At 42.0% G+C, this 27,611-nt stretch overlaps 1 protein-coding gene across 3 annotated transcripts; it reads left to right on the top strand.

Moving 5' to 3' along the window:
- LOC111225315 (syntaxin-binding protein 5-like) lies at nt 1-26,643 on the top strand. 3 transcript variants are annotated; one of them, XM_022750103.1, is made up of 28 exons: nt 1-444; nt 2,254-2,351; nt 6,266-6,347; nt 6,704-6,804; nt 8,310-8,444; nt 10,303-10,366; nt 11,447-11,530; nt 12,698-12,821; nt 13,067-13,145; nt 13,769-13,923; nt 14,040-14,112; nt 15,126-15,273; nt 15,452-15,519; nt 15,619-15,659; nt 16,359-16,579; nt 16,779-16,963; nt 17,349-17,474; nt 18,130-18,281; nt 19,618-19,680; nt 19,776-19,832; nt 19,928-19,975; nt 21,101-21,151; nt 22,333-22,572; nt 23,808-24,168; nt 24,278-24,443; nt 24,607-24,718; nt 24,839-25,059; nt 25,153-26,643. In XM_022750103.1, the coding sequence occupies exons 1-28, from the start codon at nt 301-303 to the stop codon at nt 25,192-25,194; spliced, it is 3,441 nt and encodes a 1,146-aa protein (XP_022605824.1). In that variant the 5' UTR covers nt 1-300; the 3' UTR covers nt 25,195-26,643. The 3 variants fall into 3 exon arrangements, with proteins under 3 accessions (XP_022605824.1, XP_022605825.1, XP_022605826.1); XM_022750104.1 differs by lacking the exons at nt 19,776-19,832; nt 19,928-19,975; XM_022750105.1 differs by lacking the exons at nt 19,776-19,832; nt 19,928-19,975; nt 21,101-21,151.
- Nucleotides 26,644-27,611: the final 968 nt, after the last annotated feature.

The raw sequence follows: 27,611 nt of genomic DNA, 5'->3' as shown, positions 1-27,611 counted from the left end.
CCTGGCTGCTGGGGAAACAGCTCACGGAAACGATTGATCCCGATCGAATAACGCCAAAGCTGGCCACATAAATGGCGGATTAACACTTATATCGGAAAGGACTCGCTAAATCCATGTTCGTGACTCGGGTGCTTTTGGAGAGTGCGCTGGCAACACCCTCCGTAACATGTGAGATGTATACAGAAAGATATTAACTGTGCGTTATTTCGGCTAACTAGCTAGCAGCTACCCTCTCTCTATCCAATTTATGGTAGCTGGCTTGATCTGTTTTTTCAACCGTCGCGTCTGTACCGGAGGAAAATGAAGAAGTTTAACATTAGGAAGGTGCTGGACGGCTTGACAGCGGCGTCTTCGTCCTCCTCCGCCTCTGCTCAGCCGGGTACTCCCAGGGAAAACGATGCCGTTCAGGAGACACTCCAGTCGGAGCATTTTCAGCTTTGCAAGGTGGGTTTCCGTTAATAGCAGCTAACATTACCGGACTGTTTTCGCACACTGACAGTCAGATGACAGCGGCGTGACCAAACACTGGCGTTGTTTTCATTCTTCTTCTCTTTCTGCACTGCTCATTGGGATGTATAATGACATGAGGGAACTCATATAGCAGCTAAAACACAACAGAATTGTACTCCAAGCATTAAAGTACTTGTTATAGCTACAGTGACATTAACAAGGGATGATATTTAACCTGCTTGGCTGTTTCCCATGGCTGTATCCAGACTGCCATTAGCTCCATCCATGGCTGTTTGCCTTGCACTGAGTCGTCGCCTCAAGTCATAGTTTTTTCCTCATCAGTGTAACCTGATCAGCTCCCTGCAGTTTGTCACAGAAGGGATTTAGAGTTAAAGGATGGGTTGACATGTTTTTAAGTCTACCTCTGTACAGTACTCACATGCTCCAGTGTACATTAGAGGAGTTTTTGGTTGCTGTAATAACTCTTCCTGTCCATTCTGGCCTTGAGGAGCTCCAGTCCAGGAACAGGATTTTAATGTTAATGCAATGTTGTTCTGTGTAACAAAGTACATTTACTCAAGCACTTTACTTAAGTACAATTATGAGGCACTGGTACTTTATTTGAGTATTTCCTTTGCATGCAACTTTATATTTCTGCTCCTCTACAACTCATGTGCTTTAACTTCCATGTAAGACCTTTACTCGTAATGGAGCATTTTTACATTATTGTATTGTGCTTTTACTTAAGTGAAGGATCTGAGTACTTCTTCCACCATGTGTAAAAATGCATTTAGTGCAGCTGAAGCTAATATGAGGCTAATATATGAGTTAGACAAATCAAGTGGGTTTTCTTTTAACGTTACAGTCCTTTTAGACTGTAAGAAATAATCAGTTTGGTACCAAAAAGTCAGTACAATATCAGCCTCCCATGTCCAGGTCAGACTGAAGCCTTATATTAGCTTCAGATTAACTCGCATGCATTTGTACATCCAACAAGGACTGAGGATTTTGTCTCCCATCGCTGACATTAAAATCATGTGAAGACTGGATCTCTTCAGGACCAGTACAGACAGATGGAATGATTAGTGATCGACTTCAGTGTACACATCAGCACATGGGTGTTGTGTTAAGACAGATTTAGTAAAATGTGAAGCTATAGGCTTCACTGTTTGCCACACATGATTTCACATGGTGAAGTCATTTTTAGTCATCGACGGGTTGATAATCTAGCGTGGTCGTTCTAGCTGCAAAGGCTTCGCATGCGTGAAATGTGTTGAATATCTTGGAGAGCCCGCCCACCTGCTTCTGCCCCAGCTGGGAGCAGAACAGGTCAGGTCCCCCAGGTCACAGGGCCATGGCATTACCTGTTACATAATCCTGCTGCAAGCTGTACACAGCTCATGGATGGCTGGGCAACGTTTCCAATCCGGAACAATTGAGTTATAGATGCCTGATAATGATAATGTTTTGGTGGCGGTGGCACTGTAAAATCCTGGCAAGGAAGTGCAGTCCAAGGCTGCAAATGTAAGGCTTTGGATGGATAAAATGAGTTTATCACTGATGTTTTACAGGATTGAGGCTGCACACAAGGCGGATATCAGAAAAATATCCCAGTCCCCATTTGCGCTAATGTTTATGCTTTATCTAATTTATTTTGATAATGAGGCTAAATTTCCACATTGATGGATTACGTTTCGAGGAGATTATGATAATGTTTTTTCTCCACTAAAGCCAGCTTGACTGTGCAGCAGATGATTGATTAGCAGACTGGAGGTCTAATACAAATTCTGCTCTTTTCCGCAGACTGTGCGTCATGGCTTCCCATATCAACCATCGTCAATGGCTTTTGACCCCGTGCAGAAAATCTTGGCCATTGGGACTCAGACTGAAGCTTTGAGGCTGTATCCTTTTTTTTTTTTTTTTCACAGGAAAATGAAAATGAAAAGAGCCACACAAGGAAAGTAAAGCTTGAATGATTCCACTGTTCTCTTTTTTTTTTTCTTCTTCTTAACATCCTCCTCTGCTTCATGCAAACACACACACACACACACACAATGCAAACATAACAACACACACTGGACCCATGTCTAACTTCCTGGCATCCTCTCTTCACACATCATGTGACCAGGCCGCCCTTCAGCATTCCACAGAATATGGGGAATTCACACAGTAAGTGACCTGTGTTTGCCTCCTGTCATCCAGCACAACAAAAATAAAATCCACACCACACAGAGGGGAAGCGGACGGGCTCAGAGGTAGACAGCTAGCGAGGATGTGTTTCTGTGCAGCCAGCAGTCTCGTCCTCCTGGAGCACCCAGGCTCATTAGCGGTATCTCTGCAGTAGCATGAACAGCTCCTCTGCCATATGCCGAGGAGCCAACCTCATCAACTGTGCTGCCCAGTGTGTGCCAGGATGCCATTTCATATGTGCTGTAAACATCACTTGACTTGCACAACACACACACACACACACACACACACAATCAAGCTGCTACTGTGTTCGGTGGCCCCTTGGGCAGTTGGGAGTCAGTTTTGTATTTGTTTGTATTCATGGGTAAGAATTTGTTTTTACAGCAAACCAAGCAGCTTCCATGAGTCACAGCAACAAAACTGCCCCTGGATTTCTACACTATTAAATGCTGCATGTGATAGTGTGTTCGTAGCCAGGTTGTGCTGTTTACAACTTGTCTTCTGGTTTGGCCTATTTGTGTATAAACACAGGGTTTCCCTTTGTGCTGATATCCTGCTTGGGAGGCCCATCTGCTTTATTTAGGTTTTCATTAGAAGTGGCTCCATCCTCGTCTTTATCCACTCTCCAGATTAAGAGAGCGCTGTGTTTACTGGGCGACTCCCAGAGAACACACACTGCTTCCATGTTGTCCTAATGTGCAAGGTGGAGCTGATGGGATTACTGTCATTCAGGCAATTGGTCCATTTATCAAAAGACAGGCTGTATCGATCCACCTCATTGCCCCTGGAGTTTGGAAACGCTGCCACAGCTCAGTAGACATAAGCTCAATGAGGTGTCTACAAGCAATAAATGTCTGCTTTTACAAGATCTGTCTCTACAGTGTTTTAATCAGTGTGTTACTGTAGACAGTGTCCTGCTCTTTCCAACGCATGTGCCCCCTTAAATGTTGGCCATTACAAGGCAAATTTAAAAATAACTTGGAAGCAAGTGTTGTCGGTAAAATTTTTTAAACTTTTTGTTCTTGCATACTTTAATTTGTCAATTAAATGTTGTCCAAGTTTGTGCAAAATTGAAAATATTCCATGAGTTTGTGTTTTTAGCTCAGTTTTAGTAAGTCCTGCAACTGACTGTTGATGCTGGAAGTCAGTAGTTTGCTTTGATGAGCTTCCAATTCAGAGGAACTTCCTCTTCTTCATCTGGCAATAACAGTTCTTAACGTAGACTTTGTGAGCGGCTGCAGAGAACATTTTTTGTTTTTCATTTGTTGGGCAGCATGATTAAGACGACTTCCTGCCCTGATGATTATCACTTGACTTCACATGAAACTGTGCTGCTGTTGAAATGCTGTGGTGAACCGCAGTGGTTTACCAAATGGGGAAGTGTCGATGTTCAAGGTGTGTGACTTAAGTGTGTGATGTGTCAAAGGCTTAGGAACAAAGCGGAAATCCCTGTAAGGATTGAGAGAGCAGCATGTTCAATATTGGTTATGGATGATACATATTGCATCTTACACATGGAATGTAGGGCTGCAAATAACTGATATTTTCAATATCACTGATGTGTTATTATATATTATATTATGAATCAACATGATTTTCTAAATTCTCAAAAATTGTTTGATCTATAAAATATTAGAAAATAGTCAAAAAAAGAAAAGAAAAGCATTTTCCCAGATTACAGATTGATGTATTCGAATTGCTTGTTTTATCTAAAGTTATTCAGTTTATGATTGTGGAAAACAGAAAACAGCGAATCTTCACATTTGAAAAAGTGGAACCAATGAACATTTGGCATTTTTCCTTGAAAATGACTTTCCCGTTAAATGTTCTAGTGATTATCTGGTTGACTTATTGTTTCAGGTCCAATCATATGACCAACAGATGATGACATGACAAAAAGTTTTTGACTTTTTGTTACCCACACCACAAGATGTTTTCTTACATGCAGAGTCACAGTTGAGTGGTGTGACTCAGCTTCCTGTGCTCACACTATCCCAGAACTGTGTGTTTTATAAACTAATGAAATGACTTGAAGAGAAGCGTGTATTGTTGTCAGTAGTCTCAGCTGACAGACACAAGTAGTTTTGTACCTGTATCTTATGTGATAGTAAAGGTTTTGGTCATGAGTCGCAGAAGGAAGTTTCAACAGAATGCTCTATTTGCTTGTCACAGTTGTTTTGATAAACATCTTAGTAATTTCCTGTTAGTGTAGAAAGTAGCTCGTCTCAGCAGCGCCATTAACCTACATTGTTCAGACTCTAGAAGCCTTTACATTTACGTACACTGATGAGTAAACAGGCTGTAACGGTACCTTGCATCATCAGTAATAAGGCGGTTGAAGTGCTCCTACTCGATGTTAGCGAAATGAATACATAACAGTGTTGCATATTAACATTTTTGCTCTTTAGACTTCTGCACTGTTCTTATTTATGCACAACCAGAGGCTATGAAACAGACTTAATGACTCGTCCTCCTCCATCGCGGACCTGTGGAGACATGATATCCGTTAATAATTCTGACAAATGTTGTAGAGAACTTGCGGGGCCAGGAGCTAGGAAACTAGACTGAAAGGTCATGGGTGAATGTGAGTTCAGTTGCCAACAGCCTTCGACTGGCGCCGGCTTAAAAGTCTCAAAGTCTGTGTTTGCCTCCATCCTCCTGCAGAAGCGATGCCCACTGCTGATGTCCGTTATGAAACGGACTCCTGCAACCCCACCTTAGTTTGTTTAAGACACTGAGGGATTGTTTGATCACAGCTTTGTGTAATCCTGTTGAGACATTATGCTGTGTCAGCTCAAAATGGACACAGATAGTGGAGCACAGCTGTCTGCCTTTGTTAGCTTTCCTTCATCATGATCACATTAAAAGTATGAGGAGCAGTGCATGTTTTTGTCCCTGTGGCCTGTCTGTCTTTCTAGAGATCGGCCTCTATGATTAGATCTTGTGCTGCTTCCTTCTTCCTTTGTGCACATACTCTCTGTGAAAGTGATTACAGGCCGGTTGAAATAGACAACCACTGCTTCTCTGTGCTTCTCATTTCTGTGCTGCCTTGTGAAAGCATTTGGAGGTTTTCGTGGGATTAGAGTCCTGGTGCCTACGTGGCGGTGCTCCACTGTGGCCACATTCTGCTGTTTGCCATTCATGCAATATTTTTGGTTCAGATTGAAGCCCGACATCTACTGGTGGCTGAGTGGGTGAGCTGGCTGTTTTTGAATGGATAGATTTAGGCGGGGGGGGGGGGTCCTCTGACCTGAACTCAACAGTCTAATAGAGAGAGGTTAGAGTTATGTTAATCACGCTGCCGTCATACTGGCTGACGCATGTGAATAAATAAGGCAGACAGAGCCCACTGATTTTATTTATAACTTGCTGGTTTGGTTTGTTTCACATTCTTGCCAGTGGCTGTTTAGGAATGTAAACTGAAAATGCCAAGTTACATTTCATCATAAAAAGGAAAAACCTTTCTGTATGTTGTCGATTTGAAATACATTCATGACATACATTTATTCTGCAGTATGTTTGAAAGCCCCCCCCCACCCCACACACACACACACACACACACACACATTTCTGCACGATCTTCACTGGCAACTGTCCAGTTTTCTTTGACTGAGCCTCCTTTTAGCTTCGGTCGCGCCGGTGTGGAGTGCTACTGTCAGCATGAGAGCGGCGCTGCTGTCATCCAGCTCCAGTTCCTGATCAACGAGGTTTGTTGTCACTACCTGTCCCCCGGTTTTCTTGTTTGGTTGTCTCTCCTTCTCCTCCTTCTCCTCCTCCTCACCCGTTCTCTCCTTGTCAGTCTCCTGCATCTGTCTCTCCATGTTCCCCCTGGCAGGCACCGCAGACACTGGTGCTTATTCAGTGTTTATAGGCCATGAATCACTACAAGCTGTGCTCTTAGCGAACACATTGATTAAACAGTAATGCTAGTTTTGTGACCCAAATACCTTTGTAATACCCTTGTAGTTATGTGCTTATTATAGAACCATTAAAGCAGCCCATACTACAACACCAGATGTTATGTGCATGCTGATAACCCGCCTGCTTCTGACCCTCCCCACAGGGGGCGCTGGTGAGTGCCTTAGCTGACGACAGCATCCACCTGTGGAACCTGAGGCAAAAAATCCCAGCTATCCTGCATTCTCTCAAGTTCAACAGGGAGAGGTACAGTAACCTGTTCTTCTTACTGCTTCCCTGTTTGCAGTGATGCTGCATCTGTCTCTCTGTGAACACAACTTGGAAACAGCCCTCACAGCTGGCCACATGCTTCGCACTGTATAATTAGCTGTTCTGTTGTCGTCAAAGCTCTGAAAAAATGATGCAGCAGTGTTGTCTTGTGATTCCGCAACACCTGGGGTTTTTCCCTTTTATTTTTAACCAGACAGGAAATGTGGATTCCTGTGGTCAAGGTGAAATACCAGAGGCTTCCAACTGGATTTATCAATGTACATTGTACAATTTTATCGGTAGTTTTATTTGTTATTAACAGTGTTCTTCGTTCCTCAGAGCTTTCAGCTTCTTTTAGCTAATTGTTTTGGCTTTCTGGCCTGAAAATCCTGTGCTAATCGGCCATGTTTCCAGCAGCAGACAGTGATGGTTGATATTTATGTAGCACTTATGTGCTTTGCAAAAAAAAAACAACAACCTATGAGCAGAAAGGGTAAATGAAATGCCAGTATGAGGGCACGTTAGATACCACTGTAAATGTACTGTATGCTACCTGCAGGGACCAAAACAGGGTTAAAAGGGCTGTGAAGATAAACATGAACCTGATGAGTCCAGGTGGTCAGCGGCACGACTTCAAATGAATGCTTATGCTTATATGGTTCTCTCTCTGTCAACATAACAACTCTGTATGGTGTCAACGTGTCAGAGATGTTAGGGCTGGGCAATAAACCGCAAAAGTACCAAAACTGACATTTAGAATCTCTCACCACTTAATCTTGCTATTGTCGGTCAGTTTGGTAAAGACTTCCTCAAATGCATGTGTTTGTGAACCGTCTCCAATTAGTTTAATCACTTGGAACACGATCAAAAAATTAAATAAATAGGGAGACCGATAAGTTGCAAAGTAATCATTCATTAATCATAACTGAGGTAAAAGTTTGAAGTAATTGTGATATTGATTTGAAGTCAAATCACCCGTTTTTAATGTGTCTCTCGGGCCTCGCGTCTTCAACAAAGTCAATCAATGCAGCTTTAATGAATTAAATTAGTTCCGTCATCTTTTTCTGTAATCTAGAGAATCCAGCCAAGAATATTTTCGTCAAAAAAATTTTTTAAGGGGAATTCTCCACATCCAGTCAACAAGAGACGCCACCTGACGAATCACTGATGATATAATCTGTGTGGTCGGATAAACAAACACAGTAAAACGGTTCACATCATCTGTGTCCGTTTGGCTCTGTGAATGTGTATGACTTCATGTTTCTTCCCACCACTTGAGAAAAGACAGCAGTATTTACTCTGCTATTCCTCCTCATTGCTCTATATATAGTCTAGCTTCATTAGTGTGACACAGAGCAAGGCCTTTGTAATTAAATCTTAGCTGCTTGCTACTCCTTCCAGTTGGACTGGCATGATGAGGGACGAGGGTGACTCTTTGATAAGACTGAGTCATGAGATAATGAAAAGCCTGTGTTGTGATGCATCCTGATCTCCTCCTGCAGGATCACGTACTGCCACCTGCCCTTCCAGAGCAAATGGCTTTACATCGGCACAGAAAGAGGAAACATCCACATCGTCAACGTGGAGTCCTTCACTCTCTCAGGCTACGTCATCATGTGGAACAAAGCCATCGAACTGTGAGTCTGTATTTCACAACTCTCTTTCTCTTTCCTCCCCCGTTGCTCGTTGGCCATTTGCATATCGTCTCCGTGCACTTGCGCTTTTGACACTCAACCAGGAAAATGCACAGGGATGTGGAAGGCCTGAGTTTGCAGATAGAGTTCGTCCTGCGAGCTGAGAATACTGTAGCTCTGATCAGTGTGAGGGCGGCGTGGAGGTGGTGATTGTGCCATGCCAGAACTTGCTGTCGGGACTTCTGGAGGTGTTTGCTGCCCGATTTAACGGGCACATCTGTGATAGGAAGTGCCCACTTGATAACCCCAGTGACTTCTCCTGTGTCACCCACTCCCGCACGTAAACACCCACTGCTAAGGATCACAATTGAATTTTTACATCTCATCCTGTGCACCTGTAAATGTTGTGCCACAACATCCTGCAATGTTCAGATAAAACTTGGCAGGTGCCCCATGCAGGTTAAAATACATTTCAGTGGATAAAATCGCCCAATACACACACACACACACACACACACACACACACACACGTCTTGGTTATAATAGCATCGCAGCACTTGATTCTGTGCATGAAATGGAACTGAACATGTTTATGTGATCATTTTCTTTTTGAGGAAAAATTCAAACTTAAGCCCGTAGAAGTTGCTCTTTGTGAGTAACTTCTCCAGTGCAGCCATCAGTCAACTATAGAAAATAATTTGAGCGAGTGACTGGCAGCTAAAATTGGAAGTGGAGTATAAAGCTGTTTGTGTGTGTGGCTGCTGGTGAAATCTGATAAATTGCTGTTTTAGATCTGGGAGTTGAAAGTGTCAGAGCAGCAAAGTATGCCATCAGCTGAGATAAATGTCTGAGAAACAGACAGTGGAGATAGAAAATGATTTTGCCTGTCTGACTGTGAAAATGAGTTAAGGGAGGGGGGGGGGCAAGCTCTTGGCTATAGTGTGGAATTTAAAACATAATATTCTGTCTTTTCTTTGTAGAAGTCGAGTCGTCCGCTCTCTGACAGAAACGTGTAGTGTAGACACTTTCTGCTTTGTAGTTTGTAGTTTCTGCGAACTTGTGGATTCACATTCGAGGTCTCCTGCAGTGGACGGGAACAACAACAAGTTTTAATGATCAGAGTGGAAGCTGACCTCACTAAACTCAGCTTATACTCATTATTGTTTGAGTAAAATAGGGTTTATCTTCTTTCTTTACTGAGTAAAAGTCCATGTGTGAGAAGATGTTTAAAATGAAAATAATCTTTAATACAAGAAAACACACTGTATACATGAATTTATTATAATTATTGTATATTAAAACACTTCTTTATATTGATTGTGGTGGTTACCGGCTGGAGTTCATGTTCCAGTCCGTCCGTGACTTTTATTCACTTCTACATCTCTGACTGTATCGACTCATCAGCAGCAATGAGATCATTAGCTACTGGAGCCAGACCACATTCAGAGGCAGCAACACTTTCTTTAGGCCAGACCTTCACTTCCTCCGTGCCCCTTTGCTCTGTTGCCACGGTGATGCTGTCTCCACATACTATAATCTCTCACAGACCCTCATGTGACCCTGCTCTCCCTCTCTGTTTGTCTCTCTCATATGTCATGTCTCTTTTTCTGGTGCACCGATGCACATTTTCATCTTATAAGCAAAGATTCTGGCTTCTCTCTTTTTTTCGAATATCTTCCCTAATTGCCTCCCTATCTCCCTCTCCTTCTAAAAGCTAGAATTTATCTGTAAGACAACATGTAGCAGATGCATTTTACTCATCAGGTATTCATCATATTCATCCACACAACCCCAATTTTGTTAAATTTACACACACACTGTGTCATTTTTCTTCTGTCTCTTCTCTTTAAAACCTGCACAGATCCACCAAGACACACCCAGGGCCTGTCGTGCACATCAGTGATAACCCCATGGATGAGGGAAAGGTAAACTGATAGTTTACACAGCAAAACATAGCCTGTACAGAAGAAGAGATATATTTCTACCCCACCTGCACCATTTAGAAAAAAAACATGCTGTTCTTCTCTTTCCTGTGGATAACTGCTTCGGTGCAGACGACACAATGTCAATACGGCTTGTGCAGTTACAATGGAGACTGATAGCAGAACATTTTCAGCTAATTAAAATGTCAATAGTAAACATCAGATTTTGGTGTCAGAATCAAGGGGAGAAGGTTTCTCTCCACGGTGCTCCACACCGAGGAAATCATGACAGAAGAGGTGGAGATGCTGTTTTAATTTAAGAGCATCAGTGGATGCAATACGCCAACAATTCATTGCAAACGTTAAGTCTTGTAAGCAAGGGAAGTCGCCACGGTTAAAGAACGTGAAACAGGGAAAAAAGTGTAATTGTGAATTACAGGCAGGCTTACAATACAATACATTTGGTAGATACTATTTCCAATAATTGATATTTACTCACTTATTTCAGTCGTTAACAATGAAGCTGTGCTTTCAAGGAAATTCTTTTGGAAATCAAATACTGCATGTAAAACATACACAGTTCAATTCAAATGTATTTTTATAGCGTCACATCATCATAACAAACACTGTCTCTTTACAGGGTAAGGTCAACACCTCACAGTATTATAGAGACAAAACCCAACAGTCCCCACAATGAGCAGCTTTGTAAAACTCCCTTTTACCAGGAAGAAACCTCCAACAGACCCAGACTGAGGGTGGGCGGCCGTCTGCCCCAACCACTTGGGTTGAGAAGACTAAACAATTACAACTACTGTAGAATTGTCTGGTATACATAATGAGTCGTTAAACGAGTTGGTACTTACTGTGTGTCAGAAATGAGCGTATTTCCTCTATAGTTCAAGAATTACACAGATCTATCAAAGAAATGTGATGATTAATGATTAATGATAAATTACAGGACCTTATTTTGAACATCACAGCCAGTGGTGACGCAGTCATGTTAGCTCCAGGCTCAGGTATATGAGCGGAGTGTGATTTCACAGCAATCAGCTGACCCGTGTTTTGCTTCTCTTGTTCTTACAGCTTCTGATTGGATTTGAGTGTGGGGTGGTGGTGTTGTGGGATTTGAAGTGCAAAAAAGCTGACTACCGCTATAATTATGATGAGGTAAGACATTTCTTTTCTCTCCGCTCCAGTTCTTGTGAGGAAGCTTGTAAGTCTGTTCATGGTTGTCTCAAAAACATGTTTGGTCTTGTTAGGTTTTTGCATAATCTGTCACTTCACATATGAGAGGACACAGGCTCTCCAGTGATTTGTCATGAAACCTGAAATAGCTGTTCCTCTGGTCCTGTTGAGATTCTGTCTCAGGAGCTTCCACACTGGATAACATCAGAGATTATATAGTGAAGGAAAAGCTATGTTTGTATTTGTTATTCAAGTACTGTACATACTGGAATTACGATGATATCCAGTAGAACACGCAAAGTAAAATCAAACAGTTCTGTAGATGATTGTGTTAATATCATGAAGTGAAACAAAGTCAAAGTTTTGTCAAATTATTTGATCAAGTTCTTTTTCTGCTTCAAGAAGATGAGAAGTATTTTCTCCAAAGCATTAAAATGATTTCAGCACATTAGAAGCTAAAGTCTGGTGATATTGTACATTTTTCTAACTGTGAACAAATCCCATGGAAAGATAACAACAATGAAATAATCCTTCGAACAAACATTCACTGTATAGGAAAAACCTGATCTGTCTTATTTCTGTTTGTTCTATCAAAAACTATTAGAGACACATTATTGAGCCACACTGTTGCACTGGGTGACATGTTACTTCATTACCATGAACCTGGGACCTGTAGTTTATTTTGATTCAATCCCGTAGGCACCGTCATGCTGCCATAGATACTCTGTAGAGCACCAAATAAGTATTAATCCACATCTGAAAATAGTCCCCAACAGATAAACTGTTTACTTCTGTTTCAGTCGCTTTTGCTAAAAACTACAGATTCCAGCTGTTTTAAGAAATTATTTAGTCTTTTTAAAGATGGAGGTATATATTTAAAAATGTTCGTCTTCAGTAGGAATGACTGAGCTTGAGGTTTAGAGCCATGGACAGGCGGAGGAAGACAAAGCTTTGAGAGAGGAACCTGTTTTGGTCTTTTCATGGGATTTTTTAAAGACAAGAACATTTTTAAAACCAGTCTCTACCTTTTAAACATGTTGCACTCATAGCTGCTGCAAATCTTCTCATTCATCATTGCACAGCTGTTAAGTTTATGTGCACTTTATTTATCACACTCTAATGATGCTGCTGCTGCTGCGTGTGTTTCAGGCGATCCACTCCGTCGCCTGGCACCATGAGGGCAAACAGTTTGTTTGCAGCCACTCAGATGGCACCCTGACCACATGGAATGTACGAGCTCCAGCCAAGCCTGCACAGATCATCACACCACATGGTTAGAGCTGTTGTATACACACAGTTGTGTTGTTCATACACACACACACACATACACACACACACACACAGGCATGTTGATTAAAGGCCACCTATGTCTCATATTACAGCCTGAAGGCCGTCCACTGTTAGAGGTGTAACTTCTAAAAAAGAGAGATGGATGGTGGCAGCATGTGTGTGCACCACACCGTATGTATTGCAAATTAATTTAAGCTGAATGCATTTTTGCCATTTGACCTCCACTAGGAAAGCAGCCTAAGGATGGAAAGAAGCCAGAACCATGCAAGCCTATCCTGAAGGTGGAGTACAAAACAACGAGGGCTGGGTAAGTGTGTTGGTAGCAACTCCCCACCCATCCTGTGTCTTAACTGACTCTGGTTTGAATCCATATCCTGTACTCAAAGTGGCCTTTCCTGTTTTTCTATCACAAAAGCGTATACTATATCTTACAGGCCAGGCCTGCCTGTTGAGCGTGACAGTCCCTGTCAAATTCTTTTTTTATATTCTCGTAGGATTTGTCTTGTTGCGATCATTAAATAAATGACTTTTATATTTTGATCACTATTAACACAATTATTATCATCTGAAGAGGAAAAACTTTTTCTGTCAAGGTCACAAAGTAAAAAGACCAACCCCTCCCATAAGAACATGTCGTAAAAATTTACAGTTTCACTGAAACTGATCTAATTATCCCTCACATTTTTTTTCCTCAGGTATAAGAGGACAGGGATTAATATAACTGTCATTATAATTAAAAAGTAGGCTCCTCCCATCATGGATGCTCTTGAAATGGGGCCAAATCATCTCCGGAGGAAGTACAGCCATAAACCTTTGATGTCCCTCTTCACACATTTACACAGATTACACCAAGTAGCTTTTCACCTTCACAACAAACGGAACTGAGAAGAATAAACAATTAAAAGGTTCGTGTGTGTCTTCTGGGCTCAGGGACCCATTCATGGTGCTGTCTGGAGGTCTGTCTTACGACACGGTGGGGAGGAGAGCCTGTCTGACTGTGATGCACGGAAAGAGCACTGCCGTCCTCGAGATGGACTACCCCATCGTAGATTTCCTAACACTGTGTGAAACTCCATATCCAAATGGTGAGCTGTAACGCTCGGCTCACGACGGGTTGTGTTCCTTTGTCTCAGAAGCTGTATTAGCTCACGTAATGATTACGTCATCATCCCTGTTCATTTCGTGCTCTTGTGTTTGCCAGACTTTCAGGAGCCTTATGCTGTGGTGGTCCTGCTCGAGAAGGATTTAGTTGTAATAGACCTTGGACAGATTGGGTAATTATTGCACTTTCTAAATATAGTTTAGTTTGAGTATTTTTAGTATGCATTAAAGAATATTGGTTTTGTACAGCAATCACGCCATATTAATATTTTAATAGACAGTGTACATGAAATCCTGCTAATTATTTAACTATATTAACTATATATCACTTCAGTCAGAAATGTGTGATTCCAACTTTTCAGACTTTAAATATTAGTCATGATCCATTGCTTCTGTTGTGACAGTTGCTTATAGAAAACATAAGAGCTGTCACAGTCTTTAATGTCTGTTTTTGACCTACTCTTGTTCTTTAAAGGTCCCATGAAAAGTAAAATGTCTAAATTTATCTTCATTATCCCAAAGGGATTTCTTTTACGATAAAGCATTATGTTCCTTTTTACTTTAATCTTAATGTTGAGTACTTTTTCCCCCTGGTGATTCCTACTGCGTTTTACCATATTATGCATATATGCACATATATTCTGGAACTGGCATTTTAATTTCAAATCTCAGCCTTTTCTCTTCCCAGAAAGTGTTAATATTTATATTTCTTGCATTGCATTGAACTGGAAGTGGGTGTATTTAAACATTTCATCCAGTAAATCCACTCCTCAGTTTGGTTATGGCTCCTAGTCGTGGCCCCAAATCCACAAATGTCCTCCCAGCACACTGTTGTTGTTTTGAAAGTCACACATGAGTTTAAGAAACCAGCTGAGAAACACTGAAGCAGAAACATACATAGCTTATATGTTGGTGCTGCAATTGCTTTCCAAGTTGCTGTAGTTTATTCATTTTGAGGGGACAATTCCAGACTGTGTGATAGACTTTTTGATGTTAACATTAAATTTCAATGTGAAAACCTGTAAAATTATAATAAAAATATTAAAAAAAATGTAAAATTACAATTTTAAGGTCATTGGCAGTGATTGGCAGTAAGATTGTCATTTGCATCTCAAGTTGACAGACATGATTATATGATAACGACGTCTTATTTTCAAATCTAACCTCTGGCACATTTTCCTCACAGGTACCCAATATTTGAGAATCCATATCCCCTGACTGTCCATGAGTCACCAGTGACCTGCTGCGAGTACTTTGCCGACTGTCCTGCTGAACTTATTCCCGCACTTTACTCCGTCGGCAGTCGGCAAAAGAGACAAGGTTACAGCAAGAAGGTAAATTACTGGGAATTAAAATCCCAGGAACACTCAAATGGTTTTATACCCCTGCCCTGATCTACGCCCCGCTGCAGGGAGAAGCATAGTTTTTATTGGCAATAAATGAATAAATAAATCCCCACAGGGGCAATATTACTGCTTTTTATAATTTAAAGTGTTGTTCTTATTTTCACAGGAATGGCCCATCAGTGGGGGAAACTGGGGCCAAGGCACACAGAGTTACCCAGAGATCATAATCACAGGGTTAGTGATTAATTAATCTTTGATGAATGCACAACTTTGAATCCCATGCATGCAAATATGCTATGTTCGTTTTCAATGTTTTCTCTTCCGTTTCAACAGACATGCTGATGGGTCGATCAAATTCTGGGACGCCTCTGCATGTGAGTAGTTTTGTTTTGTGTATGTTGTTGTTGGGTACAATGTAAACAGCAATACAGAGAGTATTTGGCGCACCAGAAAATTTCGATTTAGTTTAGAGAATAGTTCCAGTTACATTGCAGGTAACAGTTACCGTACTATCCATGCTGTCATACTGCACATTTCCTTTTCATGTTATTATGTTGTATGTTAAGTTATAAGCTACTTTATTTTCAAATTGTCTATTGATAGTATTGCTTGGGGTATTATTGTTATATGTCTATTGTGTATGTATATTATGTATAGTCTGCATAAAAACCCCAAGCAATATTATTTATAGACAATTTGAAAATAAAGTAGCTGTCAGTGACTGTTTATCATTCCAAGTTGGTACATGAAAAAAGAATTATGTCGCACCAAGTTGTTTTTCATTATCACTGTTAATCTGCCTCCTAAATATTTGTCATTCCTCTTCAGCTGGCTGTGCTGTTTTAGCATGTGCTCACACTCCAGTGTCATCTGCATAAATGAGCGTTTCCCCTTCATGACACTGTTTTGAGAGATTATTAATGCTTAGCCAAATTCACACTCCTGATCTTGGTGGCACCGCTATAGTGCACTTAATGCCCTCTGGAACTGTAGTTGCTGCTACCATGGATACATTAGCTGCAGCTGTAGGTCAAGGATCATCATATCCTTCTTTTTCCTCACTCCTCTCACAGTCATGCTTCAAGTGCTGTACAAGCTAAAGACTGCCAAGGTGTTTGAGAGGGCTCGTGGTAAGGAGGAGAAGCCAAGTACAGATATAGTAGAAGAGGACCCGTTTGCCATCCAGACTCTGTCCTGGTGCCCCGAGAGCAGGATGCTCTGTGTGGCGGGAGTGTCCGCCCATGTCATCGTCTACAGGTTCAGCAAGCAAGAGGTCACCACTGAAGATGTGCAGGTGGGTAAACATCACTGTCCACGGCGGTGTGTCGTCATAAACATCTTAAAAATCTTCAATATTAAACTTTTTGGGACAGTTAGACAGTTCAGGCCGATCCTATTATTTCATCCAAAGCTAGAGGAGATACTGTACATGCATGAACCTGTGTTTTGAGAGGTTGAGCCCTTTTGTGACAAATCATCTTGTGTGTGTGAAGCTCCTGGAGGTGCGGATGCAGTGCGAGTTTAGCGAAGTGGACTCTCCTGATCCAGGGGGGGAGCAGACTCCGACCCTGCCAACCCCGGGAGCTTCCTCCAGCCCTCAGGAGACTGAACCGCCCACTCAGCCCTCCACAGGCAGCAACTCCTCTGACGGACCCCGGCACAATATACCATGCCTGCAGTATGGACAATAATGCTGTCTTGTTCTTTTTTTTTTTTATTTAATTGAGCTGAGCTATTGATGCCATTGTGAATCAGGTTGTCACTTAGCGGAACAAAAAAAACGAAACAAAAAGGTCATTAAAGCGATGTAGTCATCCATTCACTCCTTTCAGTTATCTGCTCAATACTTCTCAAAACCTCCACATCAGTACACCAGGGGGAAAGTCTTACTCTTTACAAAAATATTAAAAATGATGAAAATGTTTTGACAGCGAAAGGGTGAGAGGGGGAATAACAATAATAAAAAATGATGATGCTGTCAGTGTGGCTTACGCAAAAGGTGATAATTCATTCCAGGCGTAAAGCGCGTCCCGCTGTCTCATCCCGCTGTGTGTTTGATGCAGGGTGCGGAGCTCCCCGCTGAAGCAGTCTCCGGGCTACCAGGTGGAGCTGGTGATCCAGCTGGTGTGGGTGAGCGGGGAGCCACCTCAGCAGATCACCAGCCTGGCTATCAACTCCTCCTACGGCCTGTGAGTATCTACAGCCAGCACACTTGATATTTTGGCAGGAGATCACATCACTTTATGCCCACACTTGTCCTGAGAGTGGTGGTTATGCCTGTCCAGTAGCTGTTTTTTTTTTTTTTTTCTGCTAAATTTGAGTGTATCAAGGAATTTTAATTGCATCCTGTCACGCAGAAGGCAGGAACCAAACATTTATATAGTGCAGCTGTAAGTAATGCTGCGCTCCATTTACCTCAGATGTCGGAGTTAGGAATGATGTCACACTTGAATTATGTTTCTTCTTATTGTTGTTGCTTGCATTACTCTGTATTTGGTGCATACAAACACCATAGCAACATGTCCACAGATAGAGGTCGGACAGTACTGTGCGTATGATTGATTTAATGAGACACAAATAAGACAGAAGTGCTATTAAACAGTGTATTACTACAGCTTTCACTTCTGTTGATGCACAGAGCAGCCATCTTGGATTTCAAAGTTGGGGTTGGTGAACTTCTTCTGACTTTCTGAGTCTGAAATGTAACTACAGGGGGTGTTTCCAGTTGAAATTTCTGACTGGGAGCTTCGAAAGCCTGTATTGTTGTTTGCAGTAAGGAGCAAAAATAGCATCTGAATCCTAATTTTCACTGGATCCTTCATCACCCCCCCCTCTGTGTTTCAGTGTGGTGTTTGGAAACAGTAACGGTCTGGCTGTGGTGGACTACCTCCAGAAAACTCTCCTCCTCAACATGGGCACATCGGAGCTCTACAGCCCGTCTGACCCCCACCAGAGGCAGCCTCACTCCCCACGCAAAGTGCGACAGCCCTCTGGAGGTGAGCTGCACTCCTACGGTTGTACCACTGTCTCATTTTTCCTGGTGGTGGCTCTCTAAGCACTGCTGAGCACCTGCACTGGCTGCCCTCACTAACATTAATCGCCCTGAAATAAATGCTTTATTCATCAGCTACTTAGCTTATATTCCATTGTGTCGCTGGACACGGTCTCACTGTTAAGAGGTGGGTTGTGGAGGCACAGCTGACGCTTGGCAGCCGCTGTTGCTTCACGCCGAGACCACCGCCCCCTGCAGTAGCTGCTCTCCCTCAACAGGGGGCATCACTGACAGATTCTCCATCTGTTCATTTGGACAGTGCAAAGATAGTGGCGCAAGTGTGTTTGTGATCCGCGCAGTCAGGGCGGATGCTGTATCATTGCTGCTCTGCTGTAATGAAATGATCTTTTGATTTGTCGGAATGATGAAACGGTTCATAAGCCTTGTGAACTCGCTTGTACTAACCTAGCTGTTTCTGTCATGTCATTTCTTGTTTTTTCTCTTGTATCTAATCATCCTGTCGTTCACTATTTGCATTCATTCTTTTCAGTCTCAGTGGCCTGGCGCTGGATTCAAGAAGGAAAAAAGCAAATTTGAGTTTATATAAATTGTAAGAATGCCACGTGAGGAATATATTTTTACTGTGTGATTTAAATAACGAATCCAGCAGCAAGCCTCTGAGACTTCCTTCTCTTTTGCACTTATAACTTTCTGTCATTTTTCTGTCTCACTGTTTTTTACTGTTGGTCTCTCTCTGTGATTTGATAAAGACAAACCAAATGTGACGTCTTGCATGTCCAGACTTTCTAACTTGTATACTGAGTCTGTGAAAAAACTACGCTCACCTCACTTCAGTAAGTCATGTTGTGTCACTTTACCCCTCCCAGTATCATTTCTCTCCTCTAAGCCTTTCCTTTTGCCCATAAAGATATACTCCCTGAATTTGCTGTAGCACCCCCCAAATCCCCAAAGCTCACTATTGACGTTTTTTTTTTTTTTTTTTAAACCACCAGCAGTGAGCTGGGAGGAGATTTTAAGACTCGAGGGCTTTGTAACAAAATGAGGTGGTGTATTTTGTCAACCCTGCCTCTGGATTTATTAGACACAAACACAAACAATGACACCTTGAGTCAACAGATTTGTACTGGATTTGTGAACTCAAGCGTGGATTATTTACTGCACTGTATGGGTAGCCATCCCTGCCTTTGTTCAAATAGGTGACCCTTTATTATCTTCACCATAAGAACTGTACTGTAGGAGTTGACATAGCTCCAGTAAGAGTAGTTCAAGAGTGGGACTAATTCTGCCATGCTTAATTACAACCTGTGTGACTCCCACAGCACTTTGCGATAACAATGATGGATCTAACGCCTCAGAGGACCGCTGCAAATCACCTACTTCAGGTAAGCCTCAACTTTTCACACAATAAAAAAAACAAAAACATCATTTTTATTATTTTCAAATACATCTTTTTCAACTGCCACTATTTGTTACATAGGATCTACCTCACCGTGCAATTCAGACGATGAACGAAAACAGAAGTTCATAGAGAAGGGTACTGTATTGTCCGAAGCTGCATAGCCCATTAAATTCACGCACTCAAAAGACGGCTGCAGTTATCTGATTTGTCTTTCTGAACCTTATTTCCAGTGAAGTTCAAAAGCAGACGCTTTTCCAAGACGGTTGCCAATGACTTTGGTACTGTATCACCCCAAATGTATTTCTTCTGATCACTCACTCTTTCTCTCTGAATGACGGCGTTCTAACCACACTGTGCCTTGATCCTACGTCAGTCTGTGCTTCTCGTGCCAATGAAAGAAAAAAAAGAAAGAAAGAAGTGGATTCAAGTGAAATGTGTTTTTACTAATCACATGGTTTTGGGGGGGGGGTTGCATTGTTGATGTGTGAAATTAATCGGAATTCTTTATCAAGTGCATGACAATACATCTTTCAAATTTTCAGGCCTCAGATTTTCTATGCAGAATTGTGTCACATCGATAACTGCAGACTGAAAACAGTTTGACAAATTGGCAGACGTCACTGGATACTTCTTATTTCTACTGATTCAAAAAGCATAGAAAATCTGCCTCATGCCACCATCTTTATCATACTAATGTCTAACCATGTGTTAAGTGAATTATTTCTCTTTTATTGTAGACACTTGCTGTGTGTTTGCGTGTGTGTGTGTGTGTGTGTGTGCGTGTGTGTGTTTCTGATTCCAGGGCTTCAGTTCAGTGTTAACTGTTTGGCTGCTCACTGATTTTTTTATTTTTTTATTTTTCTTCCCTCTTCCTCCCACTCTCTTTGCATAACTATGTTCACTGAATTATAATTACGTTATTTCTTGACTGCCTCTTGCTTTGTTTGACATTACAGGCCCTTCGGTTGTCTGTGATGCTTCTCAGCCTCATTTGTATTCTCAGGGTTTATCTCAGGGTGGTTATAGACTACAACAGGCAGTTTTTTGGGGGTTTTATCCTGGTAGCAAACAAGAACATTAGAAGCAGCAATATTGCCAATCCAAAACCTAAAAACAAACAAAGTCAATTGTTTTTGGGATCAGAATATTCCTCTTGTGCCATGTACAGCCCATACTGTATGTATGTCCATCACCACTCTTTAATATGACTCAAAATTCAGACCTGTTTTGATTGATTGCCCACTAATTTGCACAGTAAAAATGATGTCACAAATGACTTAATTCATGATTACCTAATAGTGGATTGTGATTTATTACAGTAACCTTTGATTCTTCAACATAAAATGTCAATTTTTAGCCATTATTCTCTCCTCATAAAATCGGGGTATTTGTTTCTGTTACAGCCAAGATGTCACGGAAAATTAGCTCGTCTAGTGAGCAAAAGGCAGACAATGGTAAGCCAAAACTAATGACTTCTAGTTTTCAAGAACCTTTCTATTTTCGTACAGGTGCTCCATCTTTTGTCAATTGAATGTTCTGCTTAGCTCGCAGCTGTAAAATACCTCTGCGAGAGTACTGCTTATTCTCTAGAAGCATGTTGCTGTGAATGCGAGACTCCTGTCAATCTTCTACTGTAAGTTGAGACGAACACTGTCTGTGTGTGCACTGTGAGCAGGGGACAAGTTCCCAAGATGGCGCTCTCTCACATGTAAGGAGCGCTTTAATCATATGAACAAAGGCAAGCGAGCGTCCAGGATGAGCCAGAAGGCGGGCGTATGTAGAACTCAGTCTGCCCCCAACTCCTGTGAGTGAACCAGCCATGGTCTGGCTTGGACTGAAGTGGGATAACTGGTACTAACCCCCACCACTGCTGGGGCTTTTATTTTGAATTGGTTGACCTGTGATACTAATACTCTCACAATCATTGCTTTCTCCTTTTCTGAGGAAGTTCCACTGGCTTGACTGCACTCGTCGTTAAAAATCTTGCTTTTCTTGTTTACAGTTTTTCCTTGTGAGGGAAACACATGACGGGCGGTGTGTTTAGCTTTCCCCTCTGTGCCACAGATGTTTTTGTGTTTCTGTTGGGATCGCTCATTAGCTTTTTAAAGAGGGTAAAAGCTTGTGTGTCAGTCTCCATGAGCACAGTAATGAGACCTGAATAATTCTTGCTCCTTTTGATAACAGCCTTTCCTTGGGAGTCACTCTAGTACTCCATGAATATCTTACATATTTTTTAACATTGAGAATGTTGTTGTTGTTGCCAGAGTTATTTGCAGAAAAATAAATTGGGAACCATTTTTAAAAAAAAAAACAAAAAAAAACTGCATGCTTGGATGTAAAACTGTAAGAGCATCTCAATGTCAAAAAGCTTTTTGGTGTTACTTTTTTTCTGCACTGGGTCATTTTCCATGAAAGGCATGAATATGATCAAAGACGAGCTCCACTAGAAACACAGTAGCAGATTGAGCTCTAACCTTTTTAAATGAGTGTTGACTTGGTGTATTTTTTTTGCCATTAACAATTCTAATTCTCCTGTTTGCATGGAGAAGTCTTCTATAAACTTCTCACCCCTTCATTTTCACACGAGTGATTTCCTCATTGTCTTATTGTTTTTGTGCTCACTCCTGTTGTCCAGATGCCAAGGATAACTCATTCACCCGCTCACGTAGTTCAAGTGTAACCAGCATAGAAAGAGAATCCCGAGAGGCCATCTCCTCCTTTCACTTCTGTGAGAGTTTTCCCAAGAAGACGGACAACCTGCTCAGCCCCTGTCTGCTGGTGGGAACCACCCAGGGCTCCGTGATGACGGTGGCCGTCAGCCTGCCTCCAGGCGGCGACCAGAGGCTGCAGCAGCCGGTCGGCATCTCCTCCTGCGGTAAGAAGCTGAACCGAACTAGATGTCACTCACTCACCAGGTGTGGACCTGCATGTGACTGGTGACAGAGAAAGGTGCATTCATTCTTTCATCCAGGCACGGCCCTTAATGACCTCTCTTGACTAGCGATTGAAACTGAAACAACGGTGCCGGGACTTAGTCCTTACGCAAGTCTCTAAGCCTCTTAAAATCACACTTCCCTAACAGACATGAGGAAGTGGTGCAGGGGAGGGATAGAAGGAAAGAGTTTTGTTTCTGAAACTGTCTGTGTATTCATTAGAAATCCTATCAAAGCCCCACAGATAGCGTTTTGTGCAACAGAGCTGAATGTTACTTGCTACATTTTATTGTACAAAGAATTTAAAAGCTCAAACCCGTATCATATCAAAATGGCAACATTTGCTCCACTTGGATACACATCGTGGCTTATTCATTGTAGACATTGTGTATATTGTGGGCATTCAACAGAGACTTTGTACACTCAACTAAAACCTAAAAGGTAAAGGCTTAAAGTAAGGGCTGAACAATTAATCGAAATATTATCAAAATCACAATGTGGCCAAGTGCAATATCCAGGAGTACTGCAGGAGCTGCACTTCTTTTTGATAAGGTAGAATGTGTCACAACGCACCATTATAAATGAAGCATTGTGGTGCGACAGAGACGCCCTGGCCTATAAATCATATTCTCCAGACGTAAAGGAACATGTTTGTTTGGTACAAGATCACAATCTCAATATCTGCCAAAATAATCACAGTATGGTTTGTTTTTTGCATATGATTCAACCCCACTTAAAGTGCATTGTACACTCATCATGGACTGTGTCTTTTGATGATTCTGAAAATGGTTTGTTCAAACTGCATTGCCTCATAGCAGCACTGCGTTGTTAACTGACAAAGACACATTTCCTGAAAACAGCGTTAAAAAGGACCAATTCAGCATTTTTGTATTCCAGAAAGTGAAAGGTCAGGCTGGATTTAGGATCATTTAAAATGTGACTGCTTAAACCTCAGTGAGAGCACAGCCACAGCACAGACAGAAACTTTTGAATAGGGGCGGGTGACTAGTGGAAATGGATTTATTTATTTATATCCAACTGACCGCGCTCTGCTGTCGTCTTGCTTGACTGTGGGTTGAGGACTGTAGCAGCAGGAGAGCTACGAGAGCTAAGAGATCATGCTTTTACATTTTGTGGTAATTTGAATCCAAACTGAAACACTTCCTCCTTTTCTCAGGCACTCTAGTCAGACTCAAAGGAGGCATTTTGACGATGGCCCTGCTGGACTCCACTGGGGCTCTGCTGCCCCCTACCTACGAGCCATGGTATGACCCAAACGCCTCAGATGAGGAGAAGGAGAAGAGCAGGAGGCGCAGGCCAGCCTCCCCTCCCTCGTCACAAGAGGGTCCAGACAACAACCAGTTTGCCGTGCTGTGCTCGGAGAAACAGGCCAAGGTGGTGGCGATGCCCTCTCAAACCCGCATCTACAAACACAACATCACAGAGACCTCCTTTGTGCTAAGGGCTGATGTCGTGCAGATGGCCGGAGCGAACTGCATCGCCTGTTTCTGTGCTAACGGGCACATCATGACTCTGAGGTATCGTCACTGGTGCTTTCTGTTGATATTTGTATCTACTATCAGAAACCAAAATAACTGTCTTCGTACAGCTCAAACAGCCAGCTGTCTAATCTGTGTGTCTTCTCAGTTTGCCCAGTCTGCGGCCTCTGCTGGATGTGAACTACCTGCCGCTGACAGACATGCGGATAGCCAGAACGTTCTGCTTCTCTAACCTGGGTCAAGCCCTGTACCTCACCTCTCCCACCGAGATCCAGAGGATCACCTACAGCCAGGAGACCTGCGACAACCTGCAGGTCAGATACTCTCAATCAGTGAATTTGAATTCATGTGTCATTATCAGATCCAATAATGTAACATGTGCAGAAAAGACTTTGCATGTAGGTATTGGATCAAAAAACCAAAGTACAGCGTGTGAGTGCTTGTGATGAATTGTGCTGATGTTTCTGTGTTCTCCAGGAGATGCTCAGTGAGTTATTTACCCCTGTGGAGACACCAGAGGCTCCTAACAGAGGTTTCTTCAAAGGCCTTTTTGGTGGAGGAGCTCAGTCTCTGGACAGGGAGGATCTCTGTGAGTACAGATCAGCCTAGTATCACATCATGGCTCCCTCATGTGTTTCTGTCTCTATTTCTCGACACAACCCCTACACTGAACACGACAAAGTAATTTCTGTTTTTTCATCTTTGGTAGTTGGTGAAACGAGTGCTGGGAAGGCCTCCCGTAGCCTGGCCCAACACATCCCTGGCCCGGGCGGCATGGAGGGCATGAAGGGTGCAGCGTCCGGGGTCGTGGGAGATCTGGCCCGCGCCCGGATAGCCCTGGACGAGAGAGGGCAGAAACTGGGCGAGCTGGAGGAGAGAACGGCAGCCATGATGGCCAGCGCAGAGTCCTTCTCCAAACATGCCCATGATGTACGCACCCAACATCTCTTTGACTATCTAAACCGTTCTTTACAGTTTCACTTCTTATTTCTGACTCCTATTTTTTCTATTTCTTGCCCTCAGATGATGCTGAAGTACAAAGATAAGAAGTGGTACCAGCTCTGATGGCAGCGTGTGGAGCTTCGGACTCTGTAATCACGCACACCAGTATCTCTGAGGAGCTGCAGGTCTCTCTTCTTCTCTTCTCCATTTCTCTCCACGGGCTGAGGGGGGGGGCTGGGGTTCTGCTCAACAGACTCATGCTTTTATTCTCAGCACAATATCATACACTCTGCATTACCTCAGTCACCGGAGGACTGCTGCGGAGTGGACACTGGTCGAGCCAGCGTAATGAGAATGGAAAGAAATGGGAGAAGAGAAGCTCATAGGACTCTCTCTTTCCGTTTCACCAGAGAGCGCTGATGTTCGTGCGGCATCAGTCCGCAGAACAGGAGAGAGAGGACCTTTCATATCCATCAGTCATGCACTCATATATATCTCATATATATATCTACACACCCTGCTGTTTTGTTCTGAAAGAGGAAAGACAATTCTGCAAAACATGTACTTGTGGTGGCCTGATTGCAATTGTTCTTTTTTCCTTTCTCTGCCCTTTATGGTGTCTGCCAAACACAGTGGACTTTAAATGAGGAGAAAAGTCTGATGATCCCCTTGTACTTTAAATCTAATCAAGTCAATGAAGATGTACGTTTCTGTAGGAATGATTGAATCAGTGGAGGACTTGTGTCTGTTTGTTCTTCTGGTCTAAATTATTTTTCTGTTTTTGTTGTTTTTGTCCAGAAAGGTCCTATCAAGCACTTAGAACCGTGAAAAAAAAAAAAATGGACAGGGAGATGATGAATCTATTGCCTCTCACCGAGTAAGGGCTGGTAGTACACTAGTTCATCACCGACCATTCCTTTTTTTAGAGCATTACCCAAGTTGTTTTAGGTGAGAACGACAAATGGCGTGTTTTCTGAGAGTCACTTTGGTTTTGTTTTAAATTTGATTATTTATTGGAACAGTATAATAGATTAGGAATTAAAGGAGTTTGTATGTTGGGCATTGAATTTTATTTTTCTTTCCTTTGTCAATTAAATGAGCAAAAAAAAAAAAAAGTGCTGAAAGTGTTTACCCCCAATGAAGAGTTTACATTGATCTATCAGAAAAACGAAGAGTTGATACACTGGAAAACTCCTGAAGGTCTTTATATTCTAGCTTTCGAGGGGCTGTAGCTAAGTCCCGTATGTGGAGGATGACATGTTGAAGGGCATGACAAAGATTGTCCTTAGTATAATTAGCATAAATGTATATTTTGGTTACAATTTTAAGTTTTTTTGTGATAAAGATTCTATCTATACATGATTATTCAAATTTCTTTTTTTGTATTCAGTCATAGCTGAAGTTGATTTTTTTTGTCTCGTTTCTCAATGTGTAGGGAAAAAAAGCATGTGTCTCTTACAGCACAATGGAAATAGTAATGCTGTCTTTGTATTTGTAGCTGCCAGTAGAAATGACCGAGCGCCACTGGTCATCTCTCTCAGAACCATTCACTTAAAAACAGTTTCTCTTCTGCCTTTGCCTCATGACGCATATATGCTAACCTCTACCTATGTGTATATCTGTGTGTTTGTGAACATACATATATTCAGGAATATGTGTATGGGCGCCAATATTTATAATACTACATAGATACAGTGTATTACAATAGGTCTTTTGAGGTTTTTGTTTTTGCTCGACAGTGTTTTTCAATGTGATTAACTAGAATTCTATTGTAATTAGATTTCTTTTTTATGAGGTGCAAGGATATGCTGCTATTTGTGTCAATGTAGGAGCATTATCTGTTGGTCTTTTATTTTGGAAAGAGAGACGAGGCTTTTGTCAGTCCGGATTGCTGCCAAATGTTGTAAATAACGGGACAGCTGGACACAAATCTGACAGTGCAGGTTCAGGCAACGTGACATACTGTATACGCTTGCGGCCATGTTCTTTTCCGACACCAAAGAGTTGCTTAATTTCACAGAGTTGTCTTGATTTTTTCCCAAATGGTAAGAGTCAGTCCGGATACCTTGGACAGCACGAGTCAAGAAGTCTACTGTGCGTAGGGGGGGGGGCGATGGAAGATCCGCTTTAGCTTCTTCTTCTGTGCATAACACCCTCATTACTCCCAAACTGCTGTACATGTGTTCAGACGACAAGCAAAGTGAATCTGAAGAGTTTCGTTCCAAAATGAGATATCCACCAAAGAAAATTATGTAACAGACTCATGGAAAATGGTTGCAGACGTGAAGTTAAACTTTAGAGATACTGTGAGAAGTTTTCTTAGATTTAAGAGTGTTAAATCATGTATAGTTAGGAGATGTTGAGTTATCAGTTACACCAAAAAAAAAAAAAAAAGTTTTCTCCAAGATGGATATACAGCATTTTGGAATAAAACCCTTCACTTTTAGCTGGCTGATTTTAATCTACTGTATACTACTGAGGTAAACCCATTTGAAAGAGCAGTTATGTGGGTTTTGCACTATTTTTTGTACTTAAAATAA

This window comes from Seriola dumerili, unplaced genomic scaffold, assembly GCF_002260705.1.
Source record: "Seriola dumerili isolate Sdu_G_001 unplaced genomic scaffold, Sdu_1.0 BDQW01000149.1, whole genome shotgun sequence".
Taxonomy (NCBI): domain Eukaryota; kingdom Metazoa; phylum Chordata; class Actinopteri; order Carangiformes; family Carangidae; genus Seriola; species Seriola dumerili.
This window is presented reverse-complemented; position numbering and strand designations above follow the sequence as displayed.